The following is a 20,047-nucleotide window of genomic DNA, read 5'->3' as shown; positions in this document are numbered from 1 at the left end:
ATCTGCCTCCTTTCAATTGGGACAAGGAAATGTTGACACTTTTATATTTATTTAGGGGTTAATGAATTTAAAACACTTTTTGCTGCCGCTTACATAATGAGATGTAGAGAAACATAAGTGTCAGGCAGTTGTTGTTTTTTGTTCCTTTAAGAGGAACCAACTTATGGTTAAACAGGGTCAAAAGAGGAAGTGGTTACTTTTATAGCTGCGAGCCTCGATGCAGGAAATCATCTGAAAACATGAAGGCAGTCAAAATGGAGGCTATGGTGCAGTCTTAATACTGCGAACAATACTTTATTGGTTTACTATAAGATTTCTAAAAGTTTTTTAGTTTGAAAAATTACAGTGGATGTGATATTTTACAGGAATTGTTCACTTAAAGAAATTAGAAATTAAACAGCAAGCAAGTCATATAGAACAGCTTTCATTTCACACAGCTCAGACTGAAATGGCAATTTAGAATTGTCATCTTGGAAACATTTTTGCCTTCAATGAATGACAAAGATTGTTCTGAGTCAGCCTCAAAAATGTTTTGTTATTACGGTAAAATGAAAGCTAATAAATTCACAAAATCATCTTTTTCTGATCTTAAGCGTTTTCAGAAACATACCATGCCTTCTCTAGCCATCCACAAGGACAGAACTGTACAACAGCATTAACTAAAACTACATAGACAAGATATATTGTGAGAGAATATTGTCTATAACTTGTAGCCCAGTCCAGATCTACTGATGTGGCAGAAGAGCGTCATGGCAAAACACATTCCCAAGACCTGTCAACAAACAAGATTTTAAAAGAAATTGTAAAACATGACAGATTAAGTTGTTGCCTGATGTTTGTCACAGAATAGAACACAGAGAGCTGTTACCATATGTAAAAAACAACAACATATTTCTTATTATTTTTGGAAGCAAACACATTTTTGCAATTGAGCAGATTTACTATTTAACCTTATAACAATCCCACAATGCAATTTGTCACACTTTATGAATGCAAAAATCCGTCACTGGACACTAGTATCCAGAAATGTGTTTACTATAAAGGGAACTGTTGATTCTACTATATAGGGAGTTGTGAATTAATGAAAGCACTATTGCCACCATATGTAGCTGCTAAGGAGTTCATCTGAAGTCGTGTTTATGGCCAACCCTAACCTGTAAGTAAGGGCCGATCTAGAGAATGTCCATGACATGTCCAGAAGCTGGTATGGAGACTTTAAGGGGTGGCAAACATGGGAATATGGGAATTTAATTACAATAACGTATATCAAGATTTGCTTGGAAACGCTCCTAAAAGAAGATATTTATACTCAAAAACATTATTGTGGCACATAAGTAAAGCATTGAATAGAAATATCTAAGGGTGGCATTAGAAATCAATACATTGTTTTATTTCCAAATCTTCAGACATTTTTACAAACGCGTCTTTTTTCATTAACTTAAGGTCACTCTAAGTTATCACTTGCAGTCTTACATGTGGACATAACAGATAATTAATGTGTGTTAAGTCATGTTTTTAATGTGTTATTTTTGAACATTTATTTATTAAACTGGGGTGGCAGCTGCCACCTGCCTTTTTTATAGACTGACACACACAATAAGTGAATCATTACTTTTTTAATAGAATGTTCATCAGCATCTGCCATAGCCCCACAGCACAATTCATGTGCCTAGATTTTCTATGGAGTCGTTAACAAATTGTAAGTGTTTTTCGTGCAGTTTGGTGCTGACATTTTATATTTAACATGTTAGATATAATTGGTTACTGTTGTTGCTGTGCACCTGTCTGTCTGTCTGTCTGTCTGTCTGTCTGTCTGTCTGTCTGTCTGTCTCTCTCTCTCTCTCTCTCTCTCTCTCTCTCTCTCTCTCTCACCCCAACTGGTCGAGACAGACGACCACCCACCTAGAGCCGGAGGATCTGTCCTAGGTTTCTGCCTTTTAACAGGCAGTTTTTCCTTGCCCTTGTCGCCAAGTGCTTGCTCATGGTGGTACTGTTGGGTCTCTGTAATTAATGTTATAAAGAGTTCGGTCTAGACCTGCTCTATTTGAAAAGTGTCCTGAGATAACTTCTGTTATGAATTGGCGCTATACAAATAAAACTGAATTGAATTGAATTGGTTTACCTCAACAATGCAGAGGACAATGACAGAAATCCCAGTTGTTAAGAAATTCTCCTCAAACAAGTTCTTCAACGTTAACAAACAGCCCTGCAAACAAAGAGCAGAAAGGTGAGAGTAGCAGCAGTAGGTAACGTTTCTAAAAATACATTTTTGTCATATTTTATGAAACTTTAACTATATCCTGACAGTAGTACATGAAGCAGTTCATCTGTGAAACAATCAGGTTTTATCAGGAATTAGACTCAGGTATCAGCTAGCTAACCGGTGGAGCGCTGGGAGGAGCCAGAGGAATCTGAACAGTCAAATGCAACGATACCCTGACCTCTACAGTATGTCAAAACAAGCCTTAATCCAAGCTGGTCGCAGCAGTTACACCACTCTACCTTTTCCCAGTACTTCTGCGGGGTGATGTCACATTTCTCGCAGCAAGATGAAGGCACGTTGTTGTCTCCCCAGTCTGTCACATTATTGACTCCACAGCATTTAAGCTGAAACAAAATCATTCAGAGAAAAGAAAATGTTTCATAACAGACTGAGATCGCATAGCTCTCAGTATTTCAGCACACCACCCACACCCATTATCCTTTGTGTCACTGTATCACATGAGCTGTGATACACTTACCTGCTCCTGAACCAGATCCCAGTCACTCTTAATCCCATCCGTTGAATTTGAATGTGTCGATTTTGCCTTTTTCAAACCCTCGTTGAGATCATCTGCTACCAATTTAGCAATCTAAATGGTGAGGGGGAATTTGCAGATTACACATAGTGAGTAGTGTTCCTTATATTCACACAACACACTGTGAGTCGGACTGATGGATGAGACCCTACCTCTCTTTCATACACAAGCAGCAAGCACGCCACAGTCAGTTCCACCAGCATGAGGAAGAACAGCAGCAGGAAGAACTGTTGACAGAGTATGTTTCACAACCTCTATTTTATTTTTGCTCTTTGAAATGCATGTAAATACATGACAGCACCACATCATATTTACAGAAATGCAAGGAAAATTCCAGATTATTGGAACTTGGGTCTTGTTTTCTTTCTTCTCAGTAATCATTGTACTGACTGAGGCTACATTCACTGCAGGCCAGTGAATGTTTCCCAAATCAGATTTTATTTTGCTCATATTCGATTCAGATCAGTTTTTTTCAGTGTGAACAGCACCAATCACATGGAATCTGATCTACTGGATTCTGATTCGGGCCACTTTCACATGTGGTCCAAATCAGATACAGGTCGTAATTTTGGAAATGCGACTTTTATCTCACTCTAGATTTACATTTGTCAGGTGGGTGCAACCTGTTCCCACTGGAATCTGATATGGGTCACATTTAACAAATAATTATACAGTCTAATAATAATAAATAGCCAAACAAAACAAAATCAGATCTGAACAATAAATCAGAACTGGACGATAATGCCGGAGAGCTACAACAACATGCATCTCAGTTTGCAGACCAACTTCCTGTTTCAACTTTAATCTACAGCTCCTATTGTTGTTGTGCACACACTGTTCCTTTGCCCCCTTTCAGCTTTTTATGCTAACATCATGTTAACATGCTAATGTTTATCACGTTATGATTAACATGCACGCTATCTTAGTTTAGCATGTTAGCATGCTAATGCTAGTAGGCAGTGAACTACTGACAGTGTATAATTAGTGGACCGAGCCTCCAGGTCTGTGAAGTGAAACACTGAAGTGTCTTAAACCTGCATTCTTTCTAATGGCCAGCAGGGGCAGCTCTGTGGGTTGCAAAATAAGAGGTCTGATAGTATTGAGTCTTATGGTAAAATGACCTGACTCCTCACTTGATTGGTATACACAGCAAACACAGTGATGTAATCCTGGCCCTACACTGTTTCCATATTATCTACTGGCCACCTGGCCTGTGACCCCAATTCATTTTAATGACAATAATAACTTTACTTATATTACACCTTTCAAAACTACCATTAGTGCACAAATCAAGGCTAAATCAGCAGGAGAATAATCAAATAGAAAATTGCCATCAACAAGAATAATAAAGAAAAAAATAAAATAGTTTCAGCCACACCCAAAATGTATTAGCATTTGGCAGACCCTGCCAAAGCCATAAGGATACAATGTGATCCTAACTGATAGAAAAGTTGGTAAAAAGCTGTGAAAATAAGACCAAAGTATATTAAATCTAAATGATCTTTTAATGACTTAATTATTTTATTATAATATATATATCTATATATATAGATATTCAACAGAACACTCGACAGTTGGAAATGAAGCTACTTTCAACAGAAAAATAGTCCCTATAAAGTAGGTAACTAGGTAGACTTGTTTATCATCTGTGAGGCGATTATGCACTACAAACAATGTCAAAGTTAGCTAATGAAAGTCTTGAATAGCTGACAATGAAAAGTTAGCAGGTGGACTAGAACATCACCATAAAGAGTTGGAGCACCAGGGGGTGTTTGTGTGTGTCGTACCGTCAGGAGGAGGCAGCGGTTCTCTTTCAGAGCACCCAGGAAGCCCAGGAAGGACACGCAGGTGATGACAATGCCGCTGATCAGCAGCATGTTGGCCAAGTTGAAGCTGGCCAAGGTCGGGGTGAGTGCGGCAAACTTAAAGTTCACCATCATGTACACGCCGAAGCTCAGCACAGCCACACCGCACATCTGACAGGAGAAAACAGTGCGGTCAGCTCCTGCTACACACCATCACAGAAACACCACCAGAGCCTAGTGCCTTAAGGTTAATGTACCATTTCACTCCATTACATTTATTTAATGGCTTAAGCTAAGTTTATAAAATACAAATACATAATGGTTTCATTTAAAGCAGCCCCTGTAGACCAAAGCAGTACTGTTTTCACTGCTTCTTTTCATTCCAATTCCAACCCGGTGGCAGGCATTTATAATAACTACAACCTTCTCACTGATGGTCATGTTTGTTTATAGAGGCATCAGTATTAAATCATAAAAGTTTAATGAAACAGTCTAATTAAAATTTAAAGATGCAGTAGGTAACTTTTGGCTTTTGAAATACTGTCAGGATATAGTGAAAGTTAAAAAAATATATAAAAGTTACCTACTGCAGCTTTTTAGTACGGATGCTTCTGTATGACCTACATAAACAAGACCATCAGCAAGAATATTGCCTATTTCTATATATTTATTCTTAATGCCTGCCACTGGGTTGGATTTGGTCGGATTCCCCTAGAAATCAATGACACTACCGCTTTTGTGCCAGAACCAACACTTCCAGATAGTTCCTTCTAGGGGCTCTAATTTAGGCTTTTCTGACAGCTTGCTAACTAGTTTTTACACACTCTCAACAAAAGCAGGTGGTATTCAGGTGTTCCATATACTTGCGTACTTATCATATTATAATTTGTATCAAATCATACACTACAATTGTAGATAGCAGTAAATAGCAACATATACCATAATGAGCACGGAATGTGAAGCTGGACATACGTACAAAACAAAGGAAGTTGGCAACACACATGGTGACCTTTAAACACTTGAGGCAGCCTTGAGCCATTCTGTAACACCTCTAATCAGACCTGCAACAAGAAAAAAAAAAACAGAACATCAAATGTTTTCTCGAATATGAAAAGAGGAAGCCAAAATAAATTTGATCTGCACACAGCAGCATACTATTTAGGTGTGCATGTATTTGATTTTTTTTTATGACATAAATACATCATAGTTGGTGTTGCTGATGACATCACCGGGGTTTGGTTTAGTTTGGAAAGTCCACAAGTTCCCCAAAATATTACATGGCAGAGAATATATGTTTAAAATGTTATTTTAATCAAAAGCATCAAATTGTCGATCTACTAATAACCAATTAGTTGCTGTAGGTTTAATACAGACACAACTATAAAGTAGTTTGCTAATATTTGATCTATTTTTAGGTTTTATTATACATTATAAATTACTAAACTATAGCTGCCATACTTAGTTTTTCAATAAAGTATGTATTTGTACATAGTTAATGTACTATAATATGACAGATCATGTGATTAATTCTAAAGTCATTTTTGGCCTATTTCTTCTTCATTGGGTCTTGTTTTTCAAGTATTATCAGGACATGTAACGTCAACACATTTCTATATTATAAGCGAAAAAGAATAGTTTAAATTAAACATAATCTTTACAATCTTATTCAGACACACAGAAGAAACGAATAAAGATGGAAAATAAAGTTTAGGTCTAACCTGATTGGGAGAATAATCCGCCTTTTTGTTTTCGCACTTGTGTTTAGTGAACTTTCCTGTAGCTAACACTTCCTCTTCTCAACGGGCGATGGGCCGTGCAGTGTTTCATGGGGCTTTCAGCACCTCCTTCTCACTTCCTCTTTCTCATATATGGAAGCCTATTTCCGCTAATGTGATGAAAAAGAAGAAAAAAACATTTTCAAAGTAATGTCCTAGTATTTTCAAGTATGTATCTCAAATGACTTAGTATCTGAAAATAATGATGAGTTATCTCAAAATAACGTCATAGTATCTAAAAATAATAATACCATGTCATTATTTTGAGAAAGTTTCTCATGATTTTCAGATACCAAGTCTAAATAAGGGATCATTGTGGGCGGTGGTGAGAAGCGAGCATGTGACCAGAAGGTTGTCGGTTAAATCCCCTAGACCGGCAGGATAAATGTGGGTGAGGAGCATGTGCCCCACATGCTTTCTCACTCGACTTTTCTTTTTAATCACATTGGTAGAAATGGATTTTCATATTATTCTCAACATTAGCAACACGGAAAATCTATGACTGAGAAAGTGCAGCGGGGAACAAACCAAAATAACAGCAGCAAAGAAACGATGCAACTGTGTGACACACTTATTTTTAAACCAGTTGTACAATCAGAAATAAATCCCTCTAGACCATTGACTCTAACAGTCAGAATGCGGTTGAAAACATGCTATATAATTATAGAGCATATGAACTGAACATGACTTTATATATATATATATATATATATATATATATACACGCATTCTGACTGTTAGACTCAATGGTGTCTAATGGTGGTACTGTAATTAAGGCCCCAAAATCCCATTTCCCCCTAGCACTGTAAGTGTGATTGACTTGAAACTGGACACACAAGTCCCTCTCAGTGTGCTCTACAAAAAAACCCCTCTGGATCATTAAAGTGCACCTGACAAGATTTTCCACCATTTAGAATTTTTGAAAAACACGATTGCTACCAAATGTAGTGGAACATTATTGGACAATACTCATCAAAACTTGCATAAGGCTTTTAATGGTAAGGTTGATATCTTATTTTGGTTTTCAAGATATTGAACAATGAACCGTTAAATAAATTAAATCAGTCTATATTGTCATTTCACAGTATTCACAGTATAGTTCAGAAGGGGTGTAGCTCAGAACATAAATAGACAGCCAACACTCACCAACCATTCGGCCAACAAAACTCACAGGAGATGTGCATATCAGGACCTGAAACATACCCTGAGTTTCATTAGAATCATGGGGTGATACAAATGCAAACCACTGGGTCTGGTATAAAACAAATAAGACTATAAATAGGAAATAGTTTTTTCAAACATCACAAAAGTTGCAGGATATTTCAGAACAATGTTAAACTGCATCTGTGCAAATATTTTGAACATCGGTCTGTGTTAGCTCAACCCTGGAATGCTGTTATATTTTATTTTTGTTTTGTATTGTATTGACCTTTGTTTTCTTGTAATATTAATTCTAACTAAATAATTCAGCCGTTCTCCCTGAGTAAGTCCCCATGGGAGTCTGTGTAAGTTCTGTGCATTTTAATGGACTTCATTCCTGACATGTCTTTTTATTCATTATTATTATTATTATTATTATCATCATTATGTTTCTTTTTTTATGTTTTAAGTTTGTCTGATTAATACGAACATTTAGACTTCAATAACAAATGTTGATAAAAAAAAAGCAACATGTTAGATAATTTATGATATAACCTTAAGCTTGGAACAAGAAGTACTAGTAAACTAAAAAAACATGTCAGTACATCAAAGAAAGTACATAAATATGTTGTGATTATAGTTTAATAAGACTTCAGCAGAACAATCTGTGCTTGTATGTCTCTACTGTGGCACAGTTCAATAATTAGAGATTAAATAGGGAACATTATCACAGATGAGTAAACTTTACCAGATTGTAGCACGGTAGGAAACAGTGAAGGGCTCCCTGCTGACTGAACATTACTGTAAGTTTCAGTTTGAAATGGGGACCACACCCTGTTAGTGGACCACAGGGCCGAGGTGCCTGTGAAAACAAGCTGCTTGAAGTAAAGGTGCAGTAAGAAAGTTAGCTGGTGAATATACTGATAAGGGTGTTACAGCTCTCTCCTCAGGGATCAACAACCTCAGATAAACTGCCCAGCAGTGGGAAACACTGTGCCTAGGATTATATAACATGTTGTATACAATCCTTACCTTCTAGCATGTGGGCCTACTGCTTTATAACCTGTAAATCCTTAAAGAGCTCATGTTGACCTTGAACTCAGAAAGAAGCAGATACAAAGAGCCAGCTGGCCACAACGACATTAACATCAGCATCTTAATACAGCACACCCTTACTTATAGTAGAGGCCACAAGATGGTGCAGTTCTCTGGCTGGCTGATGAGATTAGTTGACTTTCTCTCCCAGATTCACCACTTCAGCAGCAGTTCCGTCTAAATGAACCAACTGACTCATGGGAGTGAGTTGTCTACATGATTGGAGTGATGTCTGTCACTGAAACACCAGACCAGTATCCTTCAAATCCTTCAAATCCACTCTCAAGGTTCGGGAACTCTCACCAGAGCAGGGAAACATGTAAAAAGCAACATGACTCAATTACAGCTTTTTCATTGCTGTGCTGCTATGTTTTGATTACTTTAATGCATTTGGTCTTTGTGTCCCTCAACTAGACGGGGAGAAAGCAACCTTTGAGTTGCATGCAGGCACTGTGAGGCTGTACTTGTTGACTTGCATAAAGCCGGAAAGGGTTACAAAAGTATCTCTCAAAGCCTTGATGTTCATCAGTCCACGGCTATGTCTATAAATGGAGAAAGTTCAGCACTGTTGCTTCTCTTCCTAGGAGTGGCCGTCCTGTCCAGATGACTGCAAGAGCACAGCGCAGAATGCTCAATGAGGTGAAGATCTGTCCACCAATTGAAGCTCAACAGAAGATGGGTGATACATCAGGACAACGACCCAAAGCATAGAAGTAAATCAACAACAGAAAGGCTTCAACAGAAGAAAATACGCCTTCTGGAGTGGCCCAGTCAGAGTCCTGACCTCTACCCAAATGAGATGCTGTGGCATGACCTCAAGAGAGCGATTCACACCAGACATCCCAAGAATATTGCTGAATTGAAACAGTTTTGTAAAGAGGACTGGTCCAGCATTCCTCCTGACCGTTGTGCAGGTCTGATCTGCAACTACAGGAAACGTTTGGTTGAGGTTATATATATATATATATATATATAGGCCAAAGGAGGGTCAACCAGTTATTAAATCCAAGGGTCACATACTTTTTCACCCTGGACTGTGAATGTTCAGATCAGAACACATTTTATGACCAATTTATGCAGAGATCCAAGGGTTCATATACACTTTCTTGCAACTGTAGTATTTGATTTTGTTTCTATTATATTTCCAGTATATTCTTTATATTATGTATTCTATAGATATTCTACAGATGTATAGCTTTATGGAGTATGCCACGTTTTTTCTGAAACTCTGTATTGAGCTATTGTGTTGTATTTCTCTTTTCTAGTGTTAATAATTATATTTATTCTGATAACTTGTTATCATTGAAGGTTATAGACCATTATAGGTAATCTGACCATTACTCCTTTGATCTAAATGTTCAGTAGTTCAACCTTTGACACCTTAACTGAGTCAGAAATCATTTTATTTTAACATGGCAACAAACAGTTTCCACAGAAAAAACAATCTTCTGGACTTTTCCATTTAGTGTTTCGGTTATTTTGGCTTTCACAACAGGACATCTTAGTACAGTGCAGGTTTCCACCAGTTTGATCACTAAATATACAATTAAATATTCTAAAGCATTCTACATTATTCAAACTACTGTAGTTAAAAAATCAAAGCAAACTGAAAATGAGGATTTCAGTTTTACATAGGCAACGTCAGATAAAATAATCTAACATAGTGGTAACTGCTCCCTATTGACAATAAATCATTAATCATCATTATCCAAGATGATATTTTGATTAGTATGTCACCCTCTATACTCATAAGACTTTTTCCTTTTCAGTCATAAAAACATAAACAGATAACTAGGAGTTAATACCACATGAGCTCTGTAACAACAGTGATTAAACAGGAAAAATGGCTGAAAAGCATAATATTGCATTAATTGGCAAGTATTACTTTCAGTCTAAGTAATGATCAAGTTCTATGAGTTTGGACATTTTTTCTTTAAAAAAAACGACAAATCATAATTGACTAAGTAACTGATTAGGTTTTTTGAGTATACAGGCTCAAAACCTGGTTACTATGTAGTTTGAAATCTAGTATAAGATTGGGACACAGCTAAAATATCATAATTGCCAGTGTTACTGTGCTGAAAATAGACCTGGTACTAAAAGTTTTAGCTACTGCCTCTCCTGCACTGCTGTGCTCGGTGTGAAAATCTGAGTGAGACAGGCACAGGTTAGTTTGTCAGGATAAATGCAAAAAAACATGTTCTCCCGCTTGCACTAGTCGTTACACTGCCATGATTATATAGAAATATAGTAATTTTTTCTAATTAGGCAGGCTCTGTGTAAGAAATACATTCATCATATGCATCTGAAGTGCATGATTGCTATATGAAAAAGGTTATTATAGTCACTGTTCACATTACACAGATATCCCCACTCTGACAGAGGACAAATCCCTTCATCATTGAACATTGAGGGTAACACTACATGAACATAGGCACATAAAATGTGTACACACACACACACACACACACACACACACACACACACACACACACACACACACACAACAACCTCACGAGAACGTGCAACAGTGTCTTCAATAACTGTGCGTCGGAAAATGAGGGAAGAAATGGAAAAAGGAAGATTGGTATAAGTGTTGAGGACTGATGAGTCCAAGTTTGAACAGTTTGGCAGCAAGAGTGTATGTTCGACGGGGGGGGGGAGTATCTCTTGCCAACAGTTAAACACGGAGGGGGTAGAATTATGGTGACTTGAAAATTGATGGCATCATGGATACCACAACATTCTGGAGAGACACAAAATACTATCTGGGAGTCGTCTTATTGGGCCTGGATTTATTTTCCAAGAGGACAATGACCCTAAACATTCTTCTAACTATTGCCGGAACTACCTGTGACAGAAGGTATCTGCTGGAACACTGAAAATGATGAACTGGCCCCCTCAAATTCAACCCCATCAAGCAATTTTGGGGCGGGTTGGAAAATAAACTGCACAGATCTATTGTACATGATAACATTAGTGTTGAAGTTCTCAGGAAATATACTGTCACTATGCCAGAGAGATGTCTTGCTGGAATTGCTGCGTGTGGATAAAAACAGTAGGATTCACTTCATCTGATATTTGTTGTGCTCAGAGCAACCATCTGCATGTTTCATGAACATTATGAAATGAAATCATGTTTTGCAGGCAAAAAAAAAGGTCAATATTTTCAGATCTGTCAGATGTTCTAATAATTTTGGCCACCACTGTATATACTGTTTTAACTTATCTGTAAACATTGTAAAATGAGCTGAGCTTATTGTGGTAGGAACCAGCCATGCACAGAACTGTCCCAAAAAGTGGCACTGCATATAATGAGATATTATGGCGAAGGATTCTAGTGCATTTTAAAGTTGTGTCTAATGTACTTGTAAGAAAATACCAGTCCAAACAAGTCAATGAATGTGTCAAAAATAAAACAACAAAACAACAACACTCCCTTAACTTAACCGATTTGTACAATTCTTTGCTATTTCCTGATTTTCCCAAGTCAACAGAGAGAAATCATGGATTTCCCAAATTGACCCTTCCCAAGTCCTGCCGGTATTGGTAGATAGGTGTCAGAACATACTGTGCATGACAGTGGATATATACATGTCCCTTTTATCCATTTACCATCTTCAAAACAAAAAGGGGCGGGACTTAGGAAGGGTTAGTTTCATGACGAGTGAGAACCGTGGTTGTTACTGGACTGTTTAAACAAGTGGTTCTCAACCTTTTTGGTGTCAAGAACCCCCACACTGATACAAATCCGGCCATATTTGATGAGATGTAGTCTCAGGGATCCCCGTCTGATAATGAGAAGTTATAATAACTGATTAGCAGATTAACAGTGAAGAGTGTGATTCCTGAGAACAGAACAGAAACAGAATATCTCATTGGGATAACTTCTAGCCCATGAAATAACAGGGAGATTAAAATATTTCCCACTTTTCTGGGGAGCCCTGGAACCCCCTCTCGATTTAGACCCACTGATTTAAACAGTGCTGGAAACAATGAGACCCACTCTTTTTGAGCAAGACACTGAGCATGCTGCCGGACTGCTCATTGTATAAGCATCAGCTACACCTTGCTCAATGAAAACTGAGGGAAATTCTCAAAGGGTACCAGAAATACTGCATTGAAATGTGTGTGTTGTGGACCACTGTCCACAGCCCTGACAGGCAGTCACAGCTTTTGATGGATGTCATGGCCCACTAGGAGTTTGTGAGGCATTGTTTGTGCGACGTCGAATTCGGATTGGAATTTCCTCATCCTGAGAAACAGAGAAAAAGCAAAAAGTAATCTCTGATTTCCCTTTACTTTAAGATGATTGCATCTGTGGTGATCATAAAAAGGTAAGGATGATTACAATGACTTGAAACAAGTGGACGATGTTGGTTTTTACATACCGTTTCAGCAGTGTCTGCCGTCTCCTCTCCCTCAGTGTACTCACTGCCTGGGGTAAAACCCTCAAAGTCAGACAGGGCGCTTTCCACTGCCTCCTCATCATAATCGGTCTGGTATTCATCAGACAGTTCCTCTAGAGGCAGACAAAAAAGCAGACAACATCAGTGAGTATTTTTTTTTAAATTAATATTTACAAATATTGTCCATTTACAATCATAAAATCATATCAATAATGTAGCTTCCACAAGGATAATAATAATAATAATATGTTATTGCTTATTTGACATAAAAACACCTGCATACAATCAAAAGTAGGCTTTATATTAAAGCTCCAGTGTGTAGCATTTCAGAGGATCTATTGTCAGAAATGGAACATAATATTCATAGATATGTTTTTATTAGTATATAATCACCTGAATATAGGAATCATTGTGGTTTTGTTACCTTAGAATGAGACGTTTTTACCCCCCCCCCCCATTATATAAATTCTATATATACACATTATTTTTGAGGCACTGATTTGTTATATTAATATTTCACAGATACTAACCATTGATTAAGGCATTCTTCACAGGTTCGATTCTCGACACTATCTCTGCCAGGTCAGTGAAGGAGGCGTTTGGACAGGTGACCACCTGAAAGACACAAACTGCGTTATTCTGATGAAGCTTCTCTGTCTGATTAAACATTTAAAACAGACATCTTATTAGAGCCCATTTTCCGTATGTATAGATCAAGTGCAGTGACTTTGTGCTGACAAATTCACCTATTTGGTCATTTCATGCCTTGCCATGACATCAGAACTGGTGGGGGTGAAGCAACATTTTGGTATAAAGCCTTCTGCCTATGTCTCTGTCTATAAAAGTGGTTCCCAACCTGTTTCCTTAAAGGACCCCTTTTGTACTGGTGATTAAACTGATGCCCCTGACTAAGCAACATATTTTATGGATATTTCATATTATATCAATAACTGATATGTACTGTACAATGAACCCAATGATTATTTCTTGTGAATATTGATCAAAGTTTTCCTGATATTTTTAGGAGCTTTTTATACAATTCTGTGTCTGTGTATACTTTGTAAGTTTCTAAGTTGTCATACACGCTTTAAAATCAAGAAGGCTTTAGCTTTGGTGACCCCTAGTGGGTCTAGGTAGGACTTCAGCTACTTTACTAAGGATCCTTAAGATAAGACATTAGCCAGAGAAGAGGAGCACATTTTGCAATCAAAACCGACCCACAGACTACTACTTCAACTACATAATTATGCATTTTGAGTAAAGTATATGTTATTCTTTACTCCATACACTCATGAAAATTGGACAACTATGTCATGCCTACACCATCCTGGGTAATGAAAATTTAGCTTGCAGAACACTACTGGATGATGTGCAGCAGAGGTGATTTAATTCAATTCAATTCAGTTCAATCAATTCAATTAAATTTTATTTGTATAGCACCAATTCATAACAGAAGTTATCTCAGGACACTTTTCAAATAGAGCAGGTCTAGACCGAACTCCTTGTAACATTTACAGAGACCCAACAGTACCAAGCAACGCTTGGCGACGGGGGCAAGGAAAAACTGCCTGTTAAGAGGCAGAAACTTAGGACAGACCCTTCGGGTCTCGGTGGGTGGTCGTCTGCCTCGACCAGTTGGGGTGAACCAACACAATATTGACAAAAACAATAAGTAGGTATATTCTGCTCTACATCTATCGTTACACGGCAGATCAGCTATCAGAGTTATAGCAGCATACCCCAGAAAAACACAAGCTCACACCATCTTTAAAACATGACATTTGATTTCAAGTGACATCACAACTTTCCAACCCAAACATGGATCTGGGACTTTAATACAGTTAGGCTTATGCAAAGGAATACAGAAGGTCTATGGTTAGTGCTTTTTTTTGTGGCCAAAATCCATTTCCTGCAGCCCCTGTCCACCGAAGTACGTTGCTCTACTTCCCTGCTGAGACTCCTGTCTGTTTCTTCAAACTGGGCATGCTGACGTCTACTGTTATACACTGACCATAGATAAGTACCTCATACAATCCCACTTCAAAATACCTGAACTATCCCTTTAAATCCCTGGGATTTTAGAACTATGACAGACACATTCACATTACCCAGACTGATTTAATCTAGTGTAAAGTTAGACAGGGTGTGTTTGAATGCAGAATATTTTGTGATTAACAAAATGATCCTGTCTTCTAACCATGTATCTAACTATTCTATTTCCACACATTCTGAATTGTGTCAACACAAAATCCCCCAAAAATGATCATGGTTTTATAATCCAGCACCCGGGTCAGCAGTAGTGTCTGTAGTTTACACTCACATGGCCAGTTTTGGTCTTGTGGAACTCCTCCTGATGTCTGTCCTTCAGCATGCTGTCCACCACGCCGCTGCGCAGCCAAACATCAAACAATGTCTTTCCGTGCTGGTATCCAACCTCCTGCAGCCACAGTGAAGGAGGGTTACAGATATTCAAAGCCAAAAGATGGAAAAGACATGCATCGAGGTACGGAGGGAAAACTCACTGCGATCTCGTCAAACTTGCTGAACTCTAGCGTGCCGTAGTGGTCGATGGGTGGCCGGATGTACTCGCAGTATTCACTGTCTTTGACCAGTTCCAGCTGCCGCACACAGCAGACGTAAGCAAGCCGGGTTTGGATCTCTGCCATGTTCAGGACCTGGAAAGTAAAATTAGTGGAGTTCAACAGGGCTGTGAAGTATCCCTCGATTTTACAATTCTCTACATAATTTCTCTAGAATAGGTTCAGCGGCTAGTAACTTTGAGAGTTTCCCACTTAACCATACATCTCTGCAATATTTTTGGTAAATGGCCACAAGAATAACAACAGAGCACATCCATCTGACATGAAAGTTTACCTTGACTTTCTCAGCCAGAGGGTTGAAGCGTTTCCATAGCAGCCACCAGCCATTCAGGGAGTCACCGTAGTTGGTCAGGTTGGTTTCATCGCGACTTCCAACATCGATTGCAATCACAACCTTGGCCCCCATGGAGCGAGCCACATCGGCTATATAGCAGTGAGACAAACACATCAAAGACCCTGGTGACCTATTTTCAGCTTTGTTCAGCTGCTAGTAACACAATATACTTACTTCAAGGCTGGATTACTGCAACTCTTTATTATCAGGTTGCCCCAATAAGTCCATTAAAACGCTCCAATTAATTCAGAACGCTGCAGCACGAGTACTGACAGGAACTAGAAAAAGAGATCACATCTCTCCTGTACTAGCTACTCTGCATTGGCTCCCTATAAAATGTAGAATTGAATTTAAAATACTCCTCCTCACCTATAAAGCTCTTCATGGTCAGGCCCCTTCATATCTTAAAGAGCTCATAGTACCCTATTACCCCACTAGAACACTACGTTCTCTGAATGCTGGGCTACTTGTGGTTCCTATAGTCTCTAAAAAGTAGAACAGGAGCCAGAGCCTTCAGTTACCAAGCTCCTCTCCTGTGGAACCAGCTTCCATTTGTGGTTCGGGAGGCAGACACCCTCACCACATTCAAGAGTAGGCTTAAGACATTCCTCTTTGATAAAGCTTATAGTTAGGGCTGGATCAGGTGAGTCCTGAACCATCCCTTAGTTATGCTGCTATAGGCCTAGACTATCGGGGGATTTCCCATGGTGCACTGAGCTACTCTCTTCCTCTCTCTTTCTGCACTCATTCATGTTCCATTAATGCATTTCTCCCCCCTCCCCCCCCGGGGTTTTTGGGCTTTCCTCCTCGTGGGTTCTCATGGATCCTGGTGGAGCCTCCTGCCATGGTCCTGCTTGACTGCCATTGCCAATACTGTTGTTGCTGTGCACCTGTCTGTCTGTCTGTCTGTCTGTCTGTCTGTCTGTCTGTCTGTCTGTCTGTCTGTCTGTCTGTCTGTCTGTCTGTCTGTCTGTCGCTCTCTCTCTCTCTCTCTCTCTCTCTCTCTCTCTCTCTCTCTCTCTCTCTCTCTCTCTCTCTCTCTCACCCCAACTGGTCGAGACAGACGACCACCCACCTAGAGCCGGAGGATCTGTCCTAGGTTTCTGCCTTTTAACAGGCAGTTTTTCCTTGCCCTTGTCGCCAAGTGCTTGCTCATGGTGGTACTGTTGGGTCTCTGTAATTAATGTTAAAGAGTTCGGTCTAGACCTGCTCTATTTGAAAAGTGTCCTGAGATAACTTCTGTTATGAATTGGCGCTATACAAATAAAATTGAATTGAATTGAATATACCCGACAATCTGGCTGACCATTCGCTGGGCATTGTAAGCAATGTAGGTGCCAGGTTTTAAAAAAAAGGTAAAGAAATGACGATATCTGCGGTACTGCTGTATGCATTTTGATCTTTTTGTGTTAGCTGTCCATTGTGAGTCTGACAATGTTACAGGACTGCAATGCTAAATTGGTGGAATACTCTGTTCTCAAAGTACATTTTTATGACAGTCTAAATATCGAAAAACCCATATCCTGTGTCCCTAATCTACAGAAACTAACAATTTGTATTTTATCCAGCATTTACATTAATAAGGAAGGAAAGCAGTGTTTTGTATTAAAGTGGCTCTTGTCCAATGCAAAGTTGCCTCTGTGATGGACTATTTTTGTACTGATGCCAAATGTCTGCCACCATTTGATCGATGGTACTATTTTAATAATGAATACAAAGCCATGTTGAGCATCTTCCCTAAAATAGAGATGATCCATTAGTACACAGTAAGTTGTTTCATTCAAAAAAGAATGTTGATTTTTAAAGCTTCTAGATGTAGGATTTATAAAAGGTTCTTCATTACAAAATAAATTACTTTTTAATGGAAAAAAGTGTGATCTTGACATGACTGATATTACAACATTATAACCACCTTCCTTTCGTATTGGACTGTACTGAAGAGGATAAACATGTGTTTTTCCCCACAATATTGTTAACATATAAGCATGTTATAAATGTTGTAAATAATCTTGTCTTTCTATGGTGCAGTCCAAGGTAACTGAACTTCAACAGTGATGGTGCTGGAAGAACTCTATATATATATACTGTCACAGAGTGTACATACAGTACAAGACAGCTAGAGCCTGGGAAAGAGTGTCATTCATGCTTGTGTTGTTTGTTTATTAGTAAATTAGTAAGTGGTAATGACTCGGTGTAAATGCAATAGTTATCATCTCCAACGGTGTACAGTTTTTAACAAAAGACTTGAATAACTTTGTAATAAGCCGTTGTTGTTCTTCTTCTTCTTATGAAATATATATCATTCCCACTCATATGAAGTCCTCTACTACCCTCGCTCCCAGTGTTTCTCACCAGGCAGGTTGTTGATGTACCCTCCGTCCATGAGCAAGTGTCCATCTTTGGGATCACAGAGAGGCGGCAGGTAACCAGACAGCGACATACTGGCCCGGACATACCGCCACAACGAACCTGAAGAGGAGAGTGTGTGATTGACAGGTTGACAGAAAGAAAAGACAAAGCAATTAAAAGACATCATGAGAACATGACTTACATTACATAACCAAGTCCAAAAAATTAAAGGTATTACAAGAAGCTTTTAACTGGTTATGAAACAGTCTCAGATGTTATAATACTGATAATACCGCCTCTATATGACCTAAATAAACAAAAAAGACCATCAGAGAGAAGACTGGATATTTCTATTTAGTTATTCTTAATGTCTGCCACCTGGTTGTATTCAGTGTTTTCTGCTCATTGTTCTATTTGTTTGAACTTTTCCAATGCAGGATCAGGCTGTTCATCAGAGAGTGAAGGCTCTGTGAATATACATTGTGTTCAGCTCTTCAAACTTCTTAAATAACAATCTAAACTGTAAAAATAATAATTTAATTTAGTTTCCTACACAGAACTGAATGAAATGTAATTTAAAAAAAATGTTTTCTAACAACCCTTAAAATCAAAAAGGTCTCGTGACCCTCAGGTGCTTTGAGGAACCATGGCAGTAATAACATTTTGGTTAATTAACATTGCAAATCACACATACATGTCCATTTGATTCATTTATTTCAGTAACCATCTCCAAAATGTCTTTTTGGAGGGGATTCAAAAAAAGGATGTTTTTAAAATAATAAAAAAAACAGTACAAAGTGGTACAGACCATAAGTGTGGACTCTCATGGAGGAAGCTGTGATATCTGTTGTAATGTTGAAGTATGGCAACCACAGGTCCTAGCATAGATGAAAATTAACATTAGAAATCAGACGATTGTTGGTTTGTAACAAATATGCCATCCGTATTTGATACCAGTTTGTTGTTTTAACCCATGTGCTAAGAATGAAATATTCTCACAGAGCTCCTTTAATTAACACTTGCATCTGCCCCCACTCTGCGGGGGGTAGAATGCTCACTTCAGGTATGAAATTAAGGTAATTTTCAGCTGTGGAACCTGAACTCAAATGATGCAGAATAAAGTTTTAGATTCATTGATTAAGTGATTTGGAACAATCCCCAATTATTCTTGGTCTTTTCGAGAACCTGTTTTAAAGAAAGGTTTTTTAAGATGACTTTACCTCTATCTGTTTGCCCTTGAAGACAGAGCTGATGCTGGAGTTAAAGGAAGCTCCAGAAAACATAGAGGTAACAGGGTAGGTCAGATCCAAGATCTTCTTAAAGTAAGAGGTCATATCCTGAGAAAGGAGGAAAGTTAAAAAGGGAAGTGATGGGTTAAATATGAGAGCAGATGTCATAACAAGACCAAAATCTTTAAGTAAAGCAATTTCCTAATAATAATGAGAAAGATCATTTTCAAACTGTGCTTTTTCAGTGTAATGTCAACACACCATGGCCCACTCACGAGCCCGGACCCTCATGCGACTGTTGCTCTTCTCCTCAGCGTACAACGCTCCCATGAGGGAGCCGATGGAGGTGCCGCCCACCATGTCGACAGGGATCCCTGCCTCCTTCAGCGCCCGCAGGATGCCGACCTGAGAGCAACCCCTGAAAGGAGACAGTCGTCCATCAAATAACATCAGACATGATATATGATATCATTTTGTTCAAATAAATAAAAAAAAGTCTACCAGTCTGAATTT

The 20,047-nt window shown here is 38.5% G+C and overlaps 2 protein-coding genes across 5 annotated transcripts in view; both read right to left on the bottom strand.

The window, feature by feature from the left end:
• Window positions 1-255: 255 nt before the first annotated feature.
• zgc:64051 (leukocyte surface antigen CD53) lies at window positions 256-6,484 on the bottom strand. Its single transcript, XM_051422386.1, has 8 exons — window positions 6,322-6,484; window positions 5,580-5,664; window positions 4,586-4,774; window positions 2,951-3,025; window positions 2,742-2,852; window positions 2,503-2,607; window positions 2,123-2,206; window positions 256-772 (listed from the first exon to the last, which is right to left on the bottom strand). Exons 2-8 carry the CDS (start codon window positions 5,640-5,642, stop codon window positions 701-703), a joined length of 699 nt encoding a protein of 232 aa, XP_051278346.1. The 5' UTR covers window positions 5,643-5,664; window positions 6,322-6,484; the 3' UTR covers window positions 256-700.
• A 3,515-nt stretch (window positions 6,485-9,999) lies between these two features.
• Window positions 10,000-20,047, bottom strand: part of pnpla7b (patatin-like phospholipase domain containing 7b) — a 32,846-nt gene continuing 22,798 nt past the window's right edge. For all 4 annotated transcript variants that reach the window (XM_051422266.1, XM_051422269.1, XM_051422268.1 and 1 more), the window contains exons 26-35: window positions 19,796-19,952; window positions 19,526-19,642; window positions 19,114-19,183; window positions 18,309-18,425; window positions 15,897-16,045; window positions 15,545-15,697; window positions 15,343-15,459; window positions 13,553-13,637; window positions 13,005-13,135; window positions 10,000-12,868 (exon numbers count right to left, since the gene is read on the bottom strand). In XM_051422266.1, coding sequence (XP_051278226.1) covers window positions 12,800-12,868; window positions 13,005-13,135; window positions 13,553-13,637; window positions 15,343-15,459; window positions 15,545-15,697; window positions 15,897-16,045; window positions 18,309-18,425; window positions 19,114-19,183; window positions 19,526-19,642; window positions 19,796-19,952 — 1,165 coding nt within the window. In that variant the 3' untranslated portion in view covers window positions 10,000-12,799. The remainder of the gene's footprint in view (window positions 12,869-13,004; window positions 13,136-13,552; window positions 13,638-15,342; window positions 15,460-15,544; window positions 15,698-15,896; window positions 16,046-18,308; window positions 18,426-19,113; window positions 19,184-19,525; window positions 19,643-19,795; window positions 19,953-20,047) is intronic.

Source organism: Dicentrarchus labrax, unplaced genomic scaffold (genome assembly GCF_905237075.1).
Source record: "Dicentrarchus labrax unplaced genomic scaffold, dlabrax2021, whole genome shotgun sequence".
NCBI lineage: Eukaryota > Metazoa > Chordata > Actinopteri > Moronidae > Dicentrarchus > Dicentrarchus labrax.
Note: the sequence above shows the minus strand (reverse complement) of the source record. Positions and strands in the feature narration are given on the sequence as shown.

What these genes read in the sequence shown, in the direction of transcription:
- zgc:64051 (XM_051422386.1), bottom strand. Translation starts at nt 5,642, where the DNA reads ATGGCTCAAGGCTGCCTCAAGTGTTTAAAGGTCACCATGTGTGTTGCC. An exon ending in ACCGCTGCCTCCTCCTGACG is followed by an intron (nt 3,026 to 4,585) that starts GTACGACACACA and finishes CTCTGTCAACAG; the next exon opens with TTCTTCCTGCTGCTGTTCTT. An exon ending in CGCAGAAGTACTGGGAAAAG is followed by an intron (nt 2,207 to 2,502) that starts GTAGAGTGGTGT and finishes CTTTGTTTGCAG; the next exon opens with GGCTGTTTGTTAACGTTGAA.